This window comes from Lepus europaeus, chromosome 23 (assembly GCF_033115175.1).
Source record: "Lepus europaeus isolate LE1 chromosome 23, mLepTim1.pri, whole genome shotgun sequence".
In the NCBI taxonomy this organism is placed as follows: domain Eukaryota; kingdom Metazoa; phylum Chordata; class Mammalia; order Lagomorpha; family Leporidae; genus Lepus; species Lepus europaeus.
Genome location: NC_084849.1, coordinates 23,504,902 through 23,521,542, shown reverse-complemented (window position 1 = coordinate 23,521,542; position 16,641 = coordinate 23,504,902). Strand labels below are relative to the sequence as shown.

The window sequence follows — 16,641 nt, the reverse complement described above, 5'->3', positions numbered from 1 at the left end:
CCCCTGCCCCGGCATCTCTCCTCCCTCTCCCCTCTGTGAGGTTCCTCGTGCCATCGCTTCCACATAGAACATCTTCCTTGCATTCCCGCCTTAGAGCGCAGCTTAGGAGCCACATCCTGGGGCGGGCATAGCGCTGCAGCAGGTTAGGCTGAGGCTTGTATGCTGGCGTCCCGTGTCAGACCGCCAGTCAAGTCCCTGCTGCCGTGCGTCTGAGCCAGCTCCCTGCTCGTGTGCCTGGGACAGCGGCACGTGCTGGGCCCCTGCCACCCACGTGGGAGACCCGGGAGAAGCTCCTGGCTCCTGGCACAGCCCCAGGTGGCTGTGGTCATTTAGGGAGTGAACCGGCAGATACAAGCTCTCCCTCCATCTTTCCCCTCTCTCTGTCATTCTGCCTTTCAAATAAACAAATCTTAAAAAAAAAAAAAAAAAAAGTCCAGTGCTCCGACTTAGACTGTTACTAGAACATTCTGTCTAGGACAACAGGTAGTGCAAGCCTTGGGTGCAGTTAGTTGGACAAGGGTCCAAACCTTGGCTTGGGCCTCTTCCCGGGTCCTGAAGTTCAGTGTTCACGTGAGCAGCCTGGGGACACGCCCACAACATGGAGCACCGCAAATACGACGCACGCCTTCCTGGGCCCCGCAATGAAGGCAGCCATGTCTGCCCAGAGCAAGGAGCGGAGCTCTGTGTGAACGTCTCACTGCGGGCCAGAGCGATGAGGGGTTGCTGACTAGGTAGCGTGGGGCGGGGTGTGTGTGCGTGTGTGTGTGTGTGTGTGTGTGAAGGAAGGGCGTTAGGTGAGGCAGGAACGGCATGTGCAAAGGCCCTGGGGTAGCAGGAGCAGCCAGAGGAGTCTGACAGCCCCAATATTTCCCACCTGCTGCTGCTCTGGAGCTTGGGAAGAGCCAGGGGCCTCCTGGGTTTTGTGCAGAAGAAAGACAGAAACCCAGTGTGGCCTCAGGCTCCACGCCTGTCCTCGGGGTGGGGTTTGTGGCGGACCGTGAGGCCTCCTGTGGCTAAGCCCTCTGCCTCTCTCAGGCTCTGTGGCCATCTTCCTTCCCGGGGGGGGGGGGGTAGTATAGCAGGTGTGGCCCCACCTTTCACCTGCTGTTGATGGGAGCAGCCAAAGGCATGCCTCCACCCAGTCACCTGTAGCCCAGTCTCCACCCCCCAGGCAGGCCCAGGGCTGAGGCCACCTCGCCCTGGGCACCTGTGTCAGGCAGGCACCTCCACCCTCACCCGGCATCACCCAGCCAGGCCCTGTGTCTTGTAGGGACGTCCTGTGACATCGGTCCTGCTGTGAAGTGTGCAGGGAGGGGCCGGGGCTGCCACACCGTGGGCGCGGAGCCAGCAGAGCCTCCTCCCGCAGGCCTGGCCGCAGTCCCAGGTCAGGGGTTGGAAGTAGGGCAGCGGCAGGGCACCTGTGGGCAATGAGGGCAGGAATTTGGGGAGCACCTGGGAGGTTGGCGGGTAAGCCGCGAGTGAGTGGGCCATGCCCTGTGGGGTGCGGGTGGCATACCTCACCAACAGCATCATGGCTGGCCTGCTTCTCATTCTCTGGCCAGGAGGGGCCAAGAGAGAGCAGGAACTTGGAAGGGGCCCACCATGGGCGAGCAGGCTCCCGTGGTCCCCAAACCACTGGCGTCCACGGGTCCAGGACAACGTCGTCCACAGCCAATTGGGATGCCCCCAGTTTCGAGTCCCCGCCATTCTGCCTCCCGTTCCACTCCCTGCTAAGGCGCACCTGGGAGGCAGCCGGGGATGCCACCCGCGTGGGACACCAGATTGAATTTCAGGCTCCTGGCTTCCGCTGGCCCAGCCCTGGCTGTTGCAGCCACTTGGAGGGTGAACCGGCGGGTAGGAGATGTGTCTCTCCTCCTTCCCTGTAACACTGGAAAACAAAACAAAACCACCTTGGCAAACTGCCCTCAGGGACTCCACCTTCCCGTTGTCCCTGAACCTCTCACAGGCAAAGCTTCCCCCTGAGCGGCTCCTGGTGAGTCTGTTATTGGCGACACCACGGGCAAATGAACCCTCTGTGTGGGCTTCTCCCCATGTGTGCGCCCTCACGGCCCCTTTGTCAGGACGTGTCTGGTAGGCGTCCCCACCTGTTCCTGTCTCATTGCTGGGATGTGCCTTTCTTAGCTGACCATGGAGCCTGGCCTTACCTCTTTCTTTCTTTCTTTCTTTCTTTCTTTCTTTCTTTCTTTCTTTCTTTCTTTCTTTCTTCTTTCTTTCTTTCACAGGCAGAGTGGACAGTGAGAGAGAGAGAGAGAGAGACAGAGAGAAAGGTCTACCATTTCCGTTGGTTCACCCCACAATGGCCGCCGCGGTTGGCGCGCTGCGGCCAGCGCACCACGCTCTTCCAAAGCCAGGAGCCAGGCACCTTCCTCTGGTCTCCCATGTGGGTGCAGGGCCCAAGCTCCTGGGCCATCCTCCACTGCACTCCCGGGCCACAGCAGAGAGCTGGCCTGGAAGAGGGGCAACCGGGATAGAGTCCGGCGCCCCAACCGGGACTAGAACTCAGGGTACTGGCGCCGAAGGCGGAGGATTAGCCTATTGAGCCAGGGAGCCGGCCTGGCCTTATCTTTTAAAAAAAAAAAATTTAGTTATTTATTTGAGAAGTAGAGTTACAGAGAGAGAGAGAGAGAGAGAGAAGGTAGGCAGAGAATGAAAGGTCTTCCATCCACTGGTTTACTCCCCAAATGGCTGCAACAGCTGGAACTGACCAAATTCGAAGCCAGAATTTTCTTCTGGGTCTCCCATGTGGGTGCAGGGGCGCAAGCACTTGGGCCATCTTCTAATGCTTTCCCTGCTTAGCCTGCTATGCAAAAGCACCTGCACCACTTGGTATTTTTTTTTTTTTTTTTGACAGGCAGAGTGGACAGTGAGAGAGAGAGACAGAGAGAAAGGTCTTCCTTTGCCGTTGGTTCACCCTCCAGTGGCTGCCGCAGCCTGTGTGTTGCAGCCAGCATACCGCGCCAATCCAAAGCCAGGAGCCAGGTGCTTCTCCTGGTCTCCCATGGGGTGCAGGGCCCGAGCACTTGGGCCACCTTCTGTCTGTCGCCCAGGTTCATCAAGCTGGAGATGGAGCAGGCAGGACTTGAGCTGGTGCCCATATGGGGATGCCGGAGTGGCAGGTGGCAGGTTTAACCCACTGTGCCACAGCGCCAGCCCTTGGGTACAATTAACGTTTTATGTTTATACAGACCACCAATGTTGTTTCCACAGGGTGCCCACTCATGTACAACTGTCCGCGGGGAAATCTCTCTCCCGTGCTAAGGCCCTGAAATGTGGTTTGGGTTTGCACTGGCAGCCCCTCCCCCTCCGTGCCCCCTGGTGGTGACTCTTCATCCAGGCTGCCCAGCGTGGGGCCTGGCCCCTGCATCTGGGGGTGGGGGGCAGGGGGCTACTGTGGGCCCGCCCCCTTGCCCTGCACTCCCACCTGCTGCTCTGGGAACTTCTGGAAAGCCGATGCGTTGTCTCACCTTGCCCGCTGCTGGGTGGTGTCCCTGGGCTGTCGCCACTCGGTCGTCTCCCACTCCTTGACCTTCAGCAGGGATGGGACCCAGCCTGGAGCCGGCCACCTGGGCCCTCCCTGACCGCCACCCCTAGGCAGTAGCCTCAATAACAACAGTTAGGAAAAGGCCGCCTTCCCCGGGCACGCGAGGGAGGCGTCAGCAAAACCAATCCTGACCCTGCGGAAAAGGCCGCCAGCATTCCAAGTTCACCGGGTCCAGCCTGAGGTCAAGGCCAGGGGAGGCAGCCTGGGCGCCCCCTGGGTGGAGAGGGTTGGGCCAGCTTTATTATTTTGTGTGGCAGGACACACCCGAGGTGTCCTCTACGCACCACTCCCATGTCCCCGGTCACCTGGGAACAGGAAGGAGCCTTTGGAGTGACCAGGTCTGGAGATGGACGGAGGCCGCTGGCTGGCCTGGACTCCGGGAGTGGGCTGTGGCCAGGTCACCTGCCCGCCCCAAGTAGGGTGTGCTGAGCGACTGGGTCACCCCTCCGCCCCCTCCCACCTCACCTACCCCCCTCCCCCACACAGGGGGCTGAGACCGGGCGGGTGGGGCGGGCCAACCTCTGGCTCCACCAGGCCAAAAGCAGGCGCAGCCAAGCCTGGGCAGCCAGACGCATCCCGCACCCAGCCGCACCCCGCGCCTCTCCGCTGGCCCAAGCACCATGAGCGGCCGAGTCGGGGACCTGAGCCCCGCGCAGCAGGAGGCGCTGACCAAGGTGAGGGACAGGGCCGGCGGCAGGGAGGTCTGGGCAGGGACCCGAGCAGCCAGAGCCTTGCCAACCCGGCTGGGACCCACTGTGGTCAGGATGCCACCCCCTACCCCCTACTCCAGCCCGGCCCGTCTCTGCCCTGCCCTCTGGCCAGGTGCCCAGGTGCTGAGCTCACAGGGGCCGGGAGCCATCTCCTGGGTGGCTGTGCCACCGACTGCAGCCACGTTGGCCACCGCCGGGACCTGGCCCTTGTTCCCAGCGCCGGGGACTGGGGATGGTGCTCCCATCAGCCGCTGGGTGGCCCTGAACAGGCACATCCCAGACCTTGTGCCCAGATGGCGACTTTGGTTAGCTTGGTTTCTCTGTGTGACTCTGTGGGTCCTTAGGGCCCAAGCCTGCTCCCTACAGCTCTTTTTTTTCTTTCTTTCTTTCTTTCTTTCTTTCTTTCTTTTTTTTTTTTTTTTTTTTTTGAGACACAAAACTCCCAGGCTGCAGCTGGGATTGGCATGGCCCCCGGCATTGGGGACCCCATCCTGCCTTGGGAGTCGCAGCCACACAGGGTGGTCCCCAATGGCTGGGACTGGAAACTGACTTCAAGTGTGGGGGAAGGGGAGGTCACAGCCGCTGCCCACTCTGGCAACCTCAGGCTTGACTGATGCCTAAGGAATGAGGACCCTGATTGAATTCCCAGGGGAGGGGGGGGTTGTCTCCCAGGTCAGGAGGAGGGTCTTGGAGGAGCACAGTGGTCCCAGGATGGGGGAGGGCCCCTAGGGGATAGCAGGGGCCCCCAGGCAAGGAGGTGTCTCAGTGACAGAGAGGTGTCCTTGGGGAAGGGGAGGGGTCTCCTGGTGAGCCTCCCCTCCCCACTTCCCAAGGCTCATGCCTTCAGGGAAGCCTTCGGTGGACTGGACACCTGGCCTTTGGGGGTGAGTTGACAGTGACATCTTTTTTGGGGGGAGAGAAGAATTAGAAGTGGGGGGCAAGTACCCATGGTCCCAGGGATCAGGACAGTGGTCTCCTTCTAGATTCTCCTGGAGTCTGGTTCTGAACACCTCCCACCACACTGCTGCCTGTGGCTTTCCCCAAACCGCACCCGAGGGTGAATCTCCAGGTGGCTCGGAGCACCTGCTCGGTGGCATTTCTCTCCGGTGCACAACCCTGGGTGCCCACCCCAGAGTGAAAAAAGAGTGGTTCCCCCCCAGGACCTTGCCCCAGCCTCAGTTTCCCGATCTGTAAAGCAGACGCGTGACCTCGGCCCCTCCTGTCTCAGGCTCAAACGATGGAAGCCAGGAGCCTGGAGGGGCTGAGTTCCGGGGTCTCGGGGGACAGTGTCCCCTCTGGCCCCCTCGGGAGCCCAGCCCAGTGCCTGTCCAGATCGTTCTAGAAGCTGCTGTTACTCATTAACACCGGAGATGTTGCAACTGATGGTTCATGTTCAGTTGTGCAAACAACATGGGAACGCAGGCTTATTGGAAGCCTCCTCCGGGGACTCAGACCACGGAGACGCCGTCCCAGGCCGCCCCCACCTGTTTCTGGTCCCACGTTGGAATCTTCCAGACTCAGCCCTTGACGTCGGTGGCTCCGGAAGTGGGGTCTCCTCTCTCTCAGACTCGGGATCCCAGTGGCGTCCCCAGACTCCACCGAGAGGAGAAGGCGCCCCCGTGCCCGGCCCGCCCTCTGTGCTTGTCCCCAGCAGAGGGTCTGATGCGACTCCCGCCCCCCTCCTGGACCCTCTCTGCCCCTGCTTTTCCCCATGAGGGCCCCCCTGTCCAGGGCTCCAGGCCGTCCTCGTGTGTTGAACAGTGCCCACGTTTATCGGGCACCTGCTCACAGCCAGGCCTGCTTGATGGGCACGAGTGTATCATTTCCCCATTTCCCAGATTAGGAAACTGAGGCTGGGAGAGGTTTAGGTAACCTGCGTCCGAACCTGACCCTCCCGCTGCAGCAGGACGGGGACGGGGACGGGGACAGTATTCCTGAAGCAGCGTGGCTGGCCTGCACGAGACTCACCAAGGGGTCGCAACCAAGCCCCCTCAGTCTTGCAGAATGAGAGTCTTGGGGTGCAGAGCACACCCGGAGGTTGGGGAGGCCCCACTTTTTCCTCTCAGGGTGGGCTGGAGGGCCCCCCGGTCCCAGATGGAATAGCAATGGGGCAGCGGCTGCTAACCGCGCACCCCTGACCCCGCAGGGTCCCTAGGGAGGGCTGTCTGGCAGCTGATGGGAGAGGGGCCTCTGACCACCGTGTCCCCCCGTAGTTCAGGGAGAATCTGCAGGACCTGCTGCCCGCCCTGCCCAACTCTGATGACGACTTTCTCCTGCGCTGGCTTCGAGGTGAGGCTGGTGGGGGGAGGCAGGCAGGGAGGCGGGGAAGACGGGTACCAGGGGAGGGGATGGACAATGTTGGGAACAGTGCCCCAGAGGAGTAAAGAACAAGGCTTGGGACAGCATGGGCGCTCCCCTGTCTGCTGGCAGAAACCTCCTGCCGAGCCTCAGTTTGTGCATCTGCACAATGGGATGAGGCATAGCATGGATATGAGCTCAGTGTTCAGACCAGGGAGGTGTGGGCGTGGCCTGGCCAGGCCTGGAGTCAGACAGGAAGGGACTTCCAGGAGCTGGAGGAAAAGGGCTGGGACATTTGCTGCTTGGGAGGCCTGCAACCCATATGGGAGGGCCCCATTCAAGTCCCTGCAGGGAGACAGACAGACAGACAGACAGGCAGACAGACAGGGGGAGGTCTTTCATCCACTGGCTTGCTCCCCAAGTCCCATAACAGCTGGACTGGGCCCAGGTTCCCTGCACGGGTGGCAGGGACCCAACCACTTGTACCCCCAGCTGCTGCCTCCCAGGGGCTGCACCAGCACCAAACCAGATTCGGAAGTGGAGCTGAGACCGGAGCCAGGCACTCCAAGGTGGGGGCGGGGGTCTCAGCAGGATTTCTCTGCTGTGCCACGCAGACCCTCCCCGCCCCCCCTCCCCCCCGCCCCCCGGGGTGGACTTCAAGGAAGCTCCTCCCTCAGGCCTGACACCAAGGAGCTTCCCTGCCTCCTGCTGAAGGCCTCCCCTCCCCCACGTGGCTCTGTCTGCATCCCAGGTGCAAGAGGGCGGGGACTGTGCCTGCCCTGGTACCCACAGCCCAGCACTTAGTAGGTGCTACTGAAATCTACCCTGGCATCTCATCAGCACTGTAGTCTATAGGATGAGGAGCCACACCCTGGTTCTCCACAGAGAAATATCCTGCTGGGTGGACATTTGGCTCAGTGGTGCAAGGTCCCCTGGGACTCCTGCGCCCCTTTTTCGAGCCCTGGCTCCTGCAGGTAGGACTCCAGCTTCCTGCCAGCACGCACCCTGGGAGGCAGCAGGTGACGGCTCGGGGACTTGGGTTCCTGCCCCCTTGTGGGAGACCTGGATCAGACCCCCAGCTCCTGACTTCCCTACGGCCCAGCCCTAGCAATTGTGGATGTTTGGGGGTTGAACCAGTGGAAGGAAGATCTCTCTGTGTCTCTCTGCCTTTCGAACAGAATTAAGATTAATGTTTAAAAATGTTTTTAGAAGTAAAAATACCCTATAGATAACCCAGAGATCATTTTTAGAAACCCATAAGAGAATCTTATGAACACTTAATGCATTTGAAAATTAAATGAAATCAGTATATTCCTTGAAAAAAATAAAAGGCCAAATCCAGCAAGAAGAAACCTATACAGACCCTTAAATGTTTTTTAAAAGATTTATGTATTTGAAAGGCAGAGCTACAGAGAGGCAGAGGCATACAGAGGTCTTCCATCCGCTGGTTCACTCCCCAGATGACCCCAGGGCCGGAGCTGAGCCGAGAAGCCAGGAGCCAGGGGCTTCTTCCGGGTCTCCTGTGTCCGTGCAGGGGCCCAAGCACTTGGGCCATCTCCTAGTCCTTCCCAGGCCATAGCACAGAGCAGGATCAGAAGTGGAGCAGCCACTTGATCCAGCAGTAGGGATTCAGACAGGCACCCATTGGGATGCAGGTACCGCAGGCAGAGCCTTAACCTGATTTGCCATAGCGCCGGCCCCAAGAAATGTTAAAGACATTGAAATGGTACGGAAAAGAAAAAAGAAAAAGCTCCCGAGAAAACTCGCTCTAGAGGTGTGACCTTCAGATTCCTCCCAGGTTCCAAGACCAGCTAATTGCCGTTTTATAAAATGATCCACGTTTTTTAGAATGCATGTGAAACTTACAGATGTTCTGAAACTTATACACACACACATATTTTGATACTTATGAGGCTTAGCCAAGTTTGATTCCAAAGCAAGATCAGGATAATAATAAAAAAGAAAAGAAAATTCTAGGCCACTTTACTTACTCATCTAAAGGGGTCTGAAGATATTATTGCACAATAGAATCCAACCAGGGCTTAAAATATACAGCATAACCAAAAAAGATTATAGGTTCTTTTTAAAATATTTATCTATTTACTTGAAAGGCAGTTATAGAGATCTAGAGATCTAGAGAGAGAGAGAGAGAGAGAGAGAGATTTTCCATTAACTTGTTCACTCCCCAAATGGCTGCAACAGCCAGGGCTGGGCCAGGCTGAAACCAGGAGCCAGGAGCTTCCTCCAAGGAGGACAGTTTATCCTGGGTTTGCAAGAATAGTTCACCATCACAGGGCTGGCACTGTGGTACAGCAGATTAAACTGCTACCCGTGACACCAGAATCCCACATGAGCACTGGTTCGAGTCCCGGCTGCTCCACTTCCATTCCAGCACCCTGCGAATGTGCCTGGGAAAGCAGCAGAGAACAGTCCAAGTGCTTGGGCCCCTGACACCCACATGGGAGACCCTGGTTGAAGCTCCTGGCTCCTGGCTTTGGATTGGCCCAACCTTATCTGCTGTGGCCATCTGGGGAGTGAACCAGTGGAGGAAATATCTCTCTCTCTCTCTCTCTCTCTCTCTTTCTCTCTCTGTAACTCTGCCTTTCAAATAAAATATGTAAATCCTTAAAATAAATAAATAAATTTTCCCAAAAAGGGAGGGTGAAAGCTTCTAGAATAAACTTAAAAAGAGAGAGAACATTCAGCAATATTGCCAGACACAAAAATCAATCGTATTTCTCTATGCAATAATACCTAACTGTGAAATGAAATGAAAAATCAGATACCATCCAAAAATAGAAAAGCCCATAAAATACCTAAAAATTTAATTTAAACACATAAGAATTGTACAGAAAAAAAAGAATCTTTTCTTTGGGGGGGGGGCTATTTATTTATTTAAAGGCAGAGTTACAGAGAGAGAGAGAGAGAGAGAGAGAGCTTCCATCCTCTGGATCACTCCCAGATAGCCACAACAGCCAGAATTGGGCAGTTCCAAAGCCAGCAGCCAGGAGCTTCTTCCAGGTCTCCTACATGGTTTAGGGGCCCAAGCACTTGGGCCATCCTCTGCTGCTTTCCCGGGCCATTAGCAGGGGGCTAGTTTGGAAGTGGAGCAGACAGGACTTGAACCGGCGCCCATATGGGATGTTGGCACTGCAGGCAGAAGTTTACCCTACTACGCCACAATGCCAGCCCTAAGAATCTTAAAATCTCTCAATGGAGTTGGGTGTTTGACCTAGTGGTTACGACACTGGTTGAGATGTTCGTGTTGCATATCAGAGTGCCTGGGTTCATCTTCCATCCATTGGTTCCCCAAATGGCTACAATGGCTGGGGCTGGGCCAGGCCCAAGCTGGGAGCCATGAACTACATCCAGGTTTTGCACATGAGAGCAAGCACTTGGGCCATTTCCCACTGCTTTTCCAGGCACATTAGCAGGGGGCTGGGCCAGAAGTGGAGCAGCCAGGACTTGAACTGGCCCTCCAATTGGGATGCCGGCATCACACATGGTGGCATACCCCTCTGTGCTGTGACGCTGGTCCCTAGAAGATGGTGTTATAGACTGGAGACAAGAGCAGGCCGGTGAACGTGATGCCTGGTCCTCAGATGTTTGCACAGCTCCCTCAGTGACAAGAGGCTCTGTGTACTTACGCGACCTCTGACAACAGGGCTGGCATCACTATGAGATGGCCTTGGGCTCCGTCCAAGCTGCTGAGGGAGGCAGTGGGTCACCTGCAGAGGTCGTGAGCTCCTGGTCACAGGAGATAATCAAGGCTGAGCTGGTGGTTCTTCCTGGAGGTGGCCCGTGGTCAGGGAGAGCGTCTCAGGCTCCTCCTTTGGAGAGCTCTGACCACGTCTCTCACTGCAGCTCCACGAATGGCAAACTCCTCAGTGACCCAGTAGCCATGGCATTGCTTTCTTTAAAAAATAATGTTTATTTTATTAATTTGAAAGGCAGAGTTACAGAGAGAGAGAGAGAGAGAGAGAGAGAGAGAGAATGAGAGAGAAGTCTTCTACCACTGGTTCACTCCCCAAATGGCTGCAACATCCAGTATTGGACCATGCTGAAGCCAGGAGCTTCTTTCGGGTCTCCCACGTGGGTGCAGGGGCCCAAGGACTTGGGCCATCCTCTACTGCTTTCCCAGGCCATAGCAGAGAGCTGGATTGGAAGAGGAGCAGCCAAGACTTGAACCAGCACCCATATGGGATGCCGCCATTGCAGGTGGAGGCTTAGCCCACTACGGCACAGCACCGGTTCCTGGAAGGGATTTAAAAGGCCCCAAAACCAAAATGGAGGCCCCTCCAGAATTTTCTAGAGACTCACGACCCTTGGTTTCATAAAGTATCTTTAGATCCCCCACGTGTTCCTGGCGTGGTGGGAGGAGGCTGGGACCCCTCGCTCCCGTTTCGTGAGCTCTGGGCACAGCTCACCCCAGAGCCAGCCTCCAGCCTCTCCTTCCTGGCCTCCTCTTGTTCTTGCAGCCCGAAACTTTGACCTGCAGCAATCCCAGGACATGCTTCAGAAGGTGAGGCCCGGCTCCCTGGCGTCCTGCCTCCTGCCCACCGGCCCTGGGGAGGAGCCGCGAAGGGTGGGGGCTCTCGCTGGGTCCTGTGGAGCCCTTTCTGCCCCAGACTCGCTCTCTCTGCTATCCGTCCTCCTCTCCCCACCCCGGGCCCTGTGATGGAGCCTGGCGGGGCCGCTGGAGCGATCTTGGTGGCTGTGGGCAGAGGGACCTGGCCTGGTGACCCAGGAGTCCCCAGAGGCCACCAAGTCTTCAGCCTGCACCATGTCTCACAGCACGTGGAGTTCCGGAAGCAACAGGACCTGGACAACATCCTCACATGGCAGCCCTTGGAGGTGAGGGCCCCGTGGCATCCCTGAGGCCCCCGATGCCCACGTCCTCCCCGCCACACACCCCTGGGACGGGGCAGGGACACGGCCTGGGGCGCTGCTTTGAGCCACCCCCCGACCCCCCACGAGCACAGGTGGTCCAGCTGTACGACTCGGGTGGCCTGTGCGGCTATGACTACGAAGGCTGCCCCGTGTGGTTTGACATCATGGGCACCCTGGACTTCAAGGGCCTCCTCCTGTCGGCCTCCAAGCAGGAGCTGGTGCGCAAGCGCATCAAAGCCTGTGAGCTCCTGCGGCGGGAGTGTGAGCGGCAGAGCCAGAAGGTTTGTGCCCGGGGCGGGGCGGGGGTGGGAGCCTGGCCCGGGGTTGGGGGTGGGAGCAGGGGTGGGGTGGGGATGTGTGGCTGATCTGAGTGTCTAAAACGGGGCCCCAGGACCAGCGAGGGCCGCCCTCTGCCTCCTGCCCCACCCCACCCTAGCCCGCCCTAGCCCTCAGCACCCACCATGGGCATCTAGCAGGTGCATTGCAGGGTCTGCGGGTGTGAGTCGAGGGTCACCAATGCCCTTTGTCCCTCTCTCTGGGACACTGACATTGGCAATAGGGAAGGTTCCAGCTCTGGTCCCCCAGGAACCCTGGAATGGGCAAGGCAGTCAGTTTTGCTTAGGGAAGAGCTGTCCCCTTGTCGTCAATTACGTAACCACAAACCTGGCAGGTGAGCGGTTACTTTGGGCATCCCTGAGAGCAAAGAACCTTGAAGCTGGGTGCATTTCTTGCAAGACCCTAGACGCTACTATGGAGTTGCTTAAGAATATGGGGCCAGGGGCTGCTAGGCCAGGAAGAGCTCCACATACCAGGCTAACCCGATTTCCGTTACTATCACAAGATACCTGAGTATTTTATTAACACCTGGGCACATTGTAAAGAAAAGAGGTTTACTTAGCTCAGAGTTCTGGGAGGCTCGAGGCCACAGCGCTGGCCTCATGGTGGATGATGTCCCCGTGGGAGCTCACGCGAGACAGAGCAGGAACCAGAGCCAGGCCAGGCCCGCTGGTTCATAACGACTCACTCTCACATAACTGGACCTCCTGAGAAATGTTTAATTCCTTCCTAAGACAGGGCCCCCAGGGACCTCCCCCATTCCTGGCCCCACCTCTTTTTTTTAAGATTTATTTATTTTTAAAATCTATTTATTTACATTAGAGGCAGAGTTACAGACAGGGAAGGAGACACAGAGAGAGGTCTTCATCCTGTTTCACTCCCTAAATGGCTGCAACAGCAGGAACTGGGCAGATCCAAAGTCAGGAGCCAGGAGCTTCTTCCAGGTCCCTCATGTGGATGCAGGGGTCCGAGGACTTGTGGCATCTTCTACTGCTTTCCCAGGCTACAGCAGAGAACTGGATCGGAAGTAGAACAGCCAGGACTTGAACCGGCGCCCATATGGGATGCCGACCCTTCAGGCGGCAGCATTACCTATTAGGCCACAGTGCCCACCCCAAGCAATATAATTTTAAAAGATGCCTCACGCGTAAAGTAGTTCATCCACTCAAGGCAATGATGTGGAGTGAACACGTGTGCGCCCCACGAATGCACACACAGTGTGTGCAAGGCTCAGATGAGTCTCCTCGGCCCTCACATGGGGTCCATCTGATTGGAAGACACTTTGGGCTGTGAGAGAATGTGGGGTGGCAGGGGGAATGGGGAGGGGGTCTCTGCGGTCAGGGTCTCCTGGCTGGAGCCGCCGCCTGACCGCCAGCCCTGCTCTGTCCCGTGCAGCTGGGCAGAAAGATCGAGACGGCGCTGATGGTGTTTGACATGGAGGGGTTCGGCCTGAAGCACCTGTGGAAGCCAGGTGTGGAGGTGTACCAGCAGGTGAGGCGGGCAGCTGAGCCGTGGCTGCGACATCGGCAGCTCCCGGGCCATCCCGGACCAACGGGGGGTGTGGGGAGGGGGGTGCCCCACCGCCCACACCAGCTTCTCTGGTCTGTGGCTGAACTGGAATGCCCACCCCGTCCACCCCATGGGCCAGCAGCGACACTGGCCTGGGGACGCCCATACCAGGAGGAAGAGGAGGAGGGGCCAGGGTAACAGAGGAGCAAACACGCTCACGGGACAGCAGCACGGGCCACGCAGGGTGGGCACAGAAACGGGCGGGAGGGCACGGAGCACGGCCAGCAGCACCCTTATTTGACTCCACAGTTCTTCGCCATCCTGGACGCTAACTACCCTGAGATGCTGAAGAACTTAATTGTGATCCGAGGTGAGCCCCCGGCTGGGAGACCTCCTGGGGGAGGCAGGACTGGGGCACAGACAGCCTCAGCCATCCAGTTCAGGGCTTCTCAGCAGGGATCCAAGTTGGCTGAGGCTGGAGCCAGCTCATGCCCAGCCCCTTACACCTGGGCTCAGGGGAGAGAACCATTTGTTAAAGGCACTGTGTTGCACACACATGCTTCCGTCTGTTTTCCAGCCAACGGCAGTAAGACACAGAGAGGGTGATCCCGGGCTGAAAGCCACACAGCCGGGAACGGCAGAATCCAGATCTGCCGCACGCACGCCCTTGGCCGTGGCTTCCACACCCACATCCCCTCTGGGCCAGCTCCCCAAGGGGTCTCCTGTGTTGCAGCCCCCAGGCTGTTCCCCGTGGCCTTCAACCTGGTCAAGTCGTTCATGAGTGAGGACACACGCAGGAAGATGGTGATCCTGGGAGGTGAGTGACGTGGCCTCCCGGCGCTGCCCGGCGAGCAGAGGCCAGCGAGGCCCTGTTTCTCCCTGGCTTATGCCCTGTGCTCTGGTCCCGTCAGCTCCAGCACACAAGGGCAAGGCCCTGGCTCCTAGACCACAGCCTGAGACCCACAGAGAGCTCTTTGGGTCTCCTGGGGGTCGCAGCCCAGGTCCCCTCCCTGGGATCAGCCACCCCTGCCCTCTGAGCCACCTCGGAGACCCCCCCCCACTGTCCCCTACACAGACAACTGGATCAGGGATGGGCAGGGTCTGGAGGAGCAGCGAGAGGGGGCAGAGGGACCGGCCAGCGCAGGAAGGGACCAGACACAGAGCCGCTCAGCTTCCGTTCCCCAGACAACGGGGCGCTGGAACCGTGGCCAGCTCAGCACCAGATCCAGGACAGCTCCCGGCTCAGCCAGCCCCGCCCCCTGTCGGCCCCCACCTCCCGAGCCCCCTTGGAGACCCCTCTGTCACCCCCCCCCCCCATGCAGACAACTGGAAGCAGGAGCTGCACAAGTTCATCAGCCCCGACCAGCTGCCCGCGGTGTTTGGGGGGACCATGACCGACCCCGACGGCAACCCCAAGTGCCTGACCAAGGTACAGGGACCCAAACGCGGGGCAGGGGCTGGCGGGCAAACAGTGTGGTCCATGGCTCACCCGCCCCCACCCGCAGATCAACTTTGGGGGCGAGGTGCCCAAGAGCTACTACAGGCGCCAGCAGGTGAAGCTGCAGTACGAGCACACGGTGTCCGTGGGCCGCGGCTCCTCCCAGCAGGTGGAGAACGAGATCCTCTCGCCAGGCTGTGTGCTGAGGTGGGCGCACCTGCCAGGAGTGGGGGTGGGGGTGGGGTGCTGCCCCCCAGGCAGGGGGGCGTCAATGGGGCTCCGTCACCTGCAGGTGGCAGTTTGCATCGGACGGCGGGGACATCGGCTTCGGGGTCTTCCTCAAGACCAAGATGGGGGAGCGGCAGCGGGCAGGGGAGATGACGGAGGTGCTGCCCAGCCAGCACTACAACGCCCACCTGGTGCCCGAGGACGGGAGCCTCACCTGTGCGGAGGCCGGAGTCTGTAAGAGTGGGAGGGTTCACTGTGGCTGCCAGTCTACCTCTGTTGTCCATCTATTTCTCAGGGAGGCTGGCGGGGGGAGGTCTTGGTCAGCTCTTAGATCCCCCGGGGCTCCTGGGAAGTTGGCTTTGTGGTCTAGGAGGAAGGAGTAGCCCCTGCTTGGGGGCACCAAGGCCGGGGTCCAGAGCCCAGGGCCATGGGCTCAGCTCCTGGGAAGTCCCCCGCACGGGGCTCGCTCCTTGGGCTAAGAGCCCATGAGTCAGTAGCAAGGGCTTAGCACGGGGCTCCTGCCCAGGAGACCACTCCTCTCCCGCCTCCTCCAGGCCTTTGCCTTTCATGTCCAGGCCTGTCTGGATCAGCAGAGTTGCCCAGGACCGGTGCTGACCTTTGACCTCTGTGGGAAACAGCAGGGAGAAGGGGGTGGGTGGGTTGTAGGTAGATCAGGCTGCTGTTTTAGTCCGTGCCTTGCCAGGGCTGGTTTCCCAGAAAGAGAGAATTAAGGGAGTGGAGCCCGAGGGGTCTGGTGGATGCAAGGGGTCCCGGCACCCACATCCGGGTCTCCCACATGGGTGGCAGGGGCTCAAGAACTTGGGTCATCTTCAGTTGCCTCCCCAGGTACATTGGGGTACTGGGCCAGCCCCCACTGGAAGGGGGACTTGGTCAGGCTGGTGGTTGTCTGGGTTCCTTTATGTAGCGCAAGCACCATTCAAGGAGACGGGGTGTGGGGCGGGGAGAGGGGGGCGGCTGTGCAACCGCTGGCCCCCGGGGCCCTGGCGCACGGTCCTGGGCGGCGGCGTGCAGGTGCGCCGGCTCCCTCCGCCTAATGACCCCGCCATCCTTGCAGACGTCCTGCGCTTCGACAACACCTACAGCCTGGTCCACGCCAAGAAGGTGAGCTACACCGTGGAGGTGCTGCTCCCGGACAAGGCCTCCCAGGAGAAGCTGCAGGGTCTCAGAGCCTCAAGCCCTTCCGAGCAGGAGTGAAGCCCCTGGCCGCCCCTCCTCCTCCCGCTCCGCCTCCCTGACCCCCCCCCCCCGCCTTCCCAGTCAAGCCCCCTCCCCTGGCCCCATGCGGGCCCACCTGGCCCAGGAGCCCAACAATAAGAGAGAAGTCACCCGGACCTGGTGGCCCAGCTGGGGGGTTTGTGCGCATGCGCCTGTGAGAGCCCAGGTTCTGCAGTGGGGCACAGCCTCAGGCCTAAAGAGCAGGAGAAGTCAGCAGGGCTGGGCGGGGCCGGCTGGAGGCAGCTGGGCGGAGCCACGGGGCAGCGGGATGGCTCCCGTTCCCCCAGCGCATCCAGACCCATCTTCGCACCTGCTGCAACCCAGCCAAAGTTGGGGATGCGGGGAGGAGGTGGGACCCAAGCAAGTGCAGCGAGGGCCCGGCCGCCACCCCAGGGCGCTCCAGGCTCTGGCTCGCTTCTTGGAGAGCCCGCAAG

At 59.3% G+C, this 16,641-nt stretch overlaps 1 protein-coding gene across 2 annotated transcripts; it reads left to right on the top strand.

The window, feature by feature from the left end:
- Positions 1–4,148: 4,148 nt before the first annotated feature.
- LOC133751825 (SEC14-like protein 4) lies at positions 4,149–16,222 on the top strand. 2 transcript variants are annotated; one of them, XM_062181968.1, is made up of 12 exons: positions 4,149–4,236; positions 6,486–6,561; positions 11,049–11,092; positions 11,365–11,424; positions 11,553–11,741; positions 13,192–13,287; positions 13,615–13,675; positions 14,039–14,122; positions 14,628–14,734; positions 14,811–14,950; positions 15,036–15,205; positions 16,047–16,222. In XM_062181968.1, exons 1-12 carry the CDS (start codon positions 4,183–4,185, stop codon positions 16,184–16,186), a joined length of 1,221 nt encoding a protein of 406 aa, XP_062037952.1. In that variant the 5' UTR covers positions 4,149–4,182; the 3' UTR covers positions 16,187–16,222. The 2 variants fall into 2 exon arrangements, with proteins under 2 accessions (XP_062037952.1, XP_062037953.1); XM_062181969.1 differs by lacking the exon at positions 4,149–4,236 and adding an exon at positions 5,822–5,929.
- The last annotated feature ends 419 nt before the right edge of the window (positions 16,223–16,641 follow it).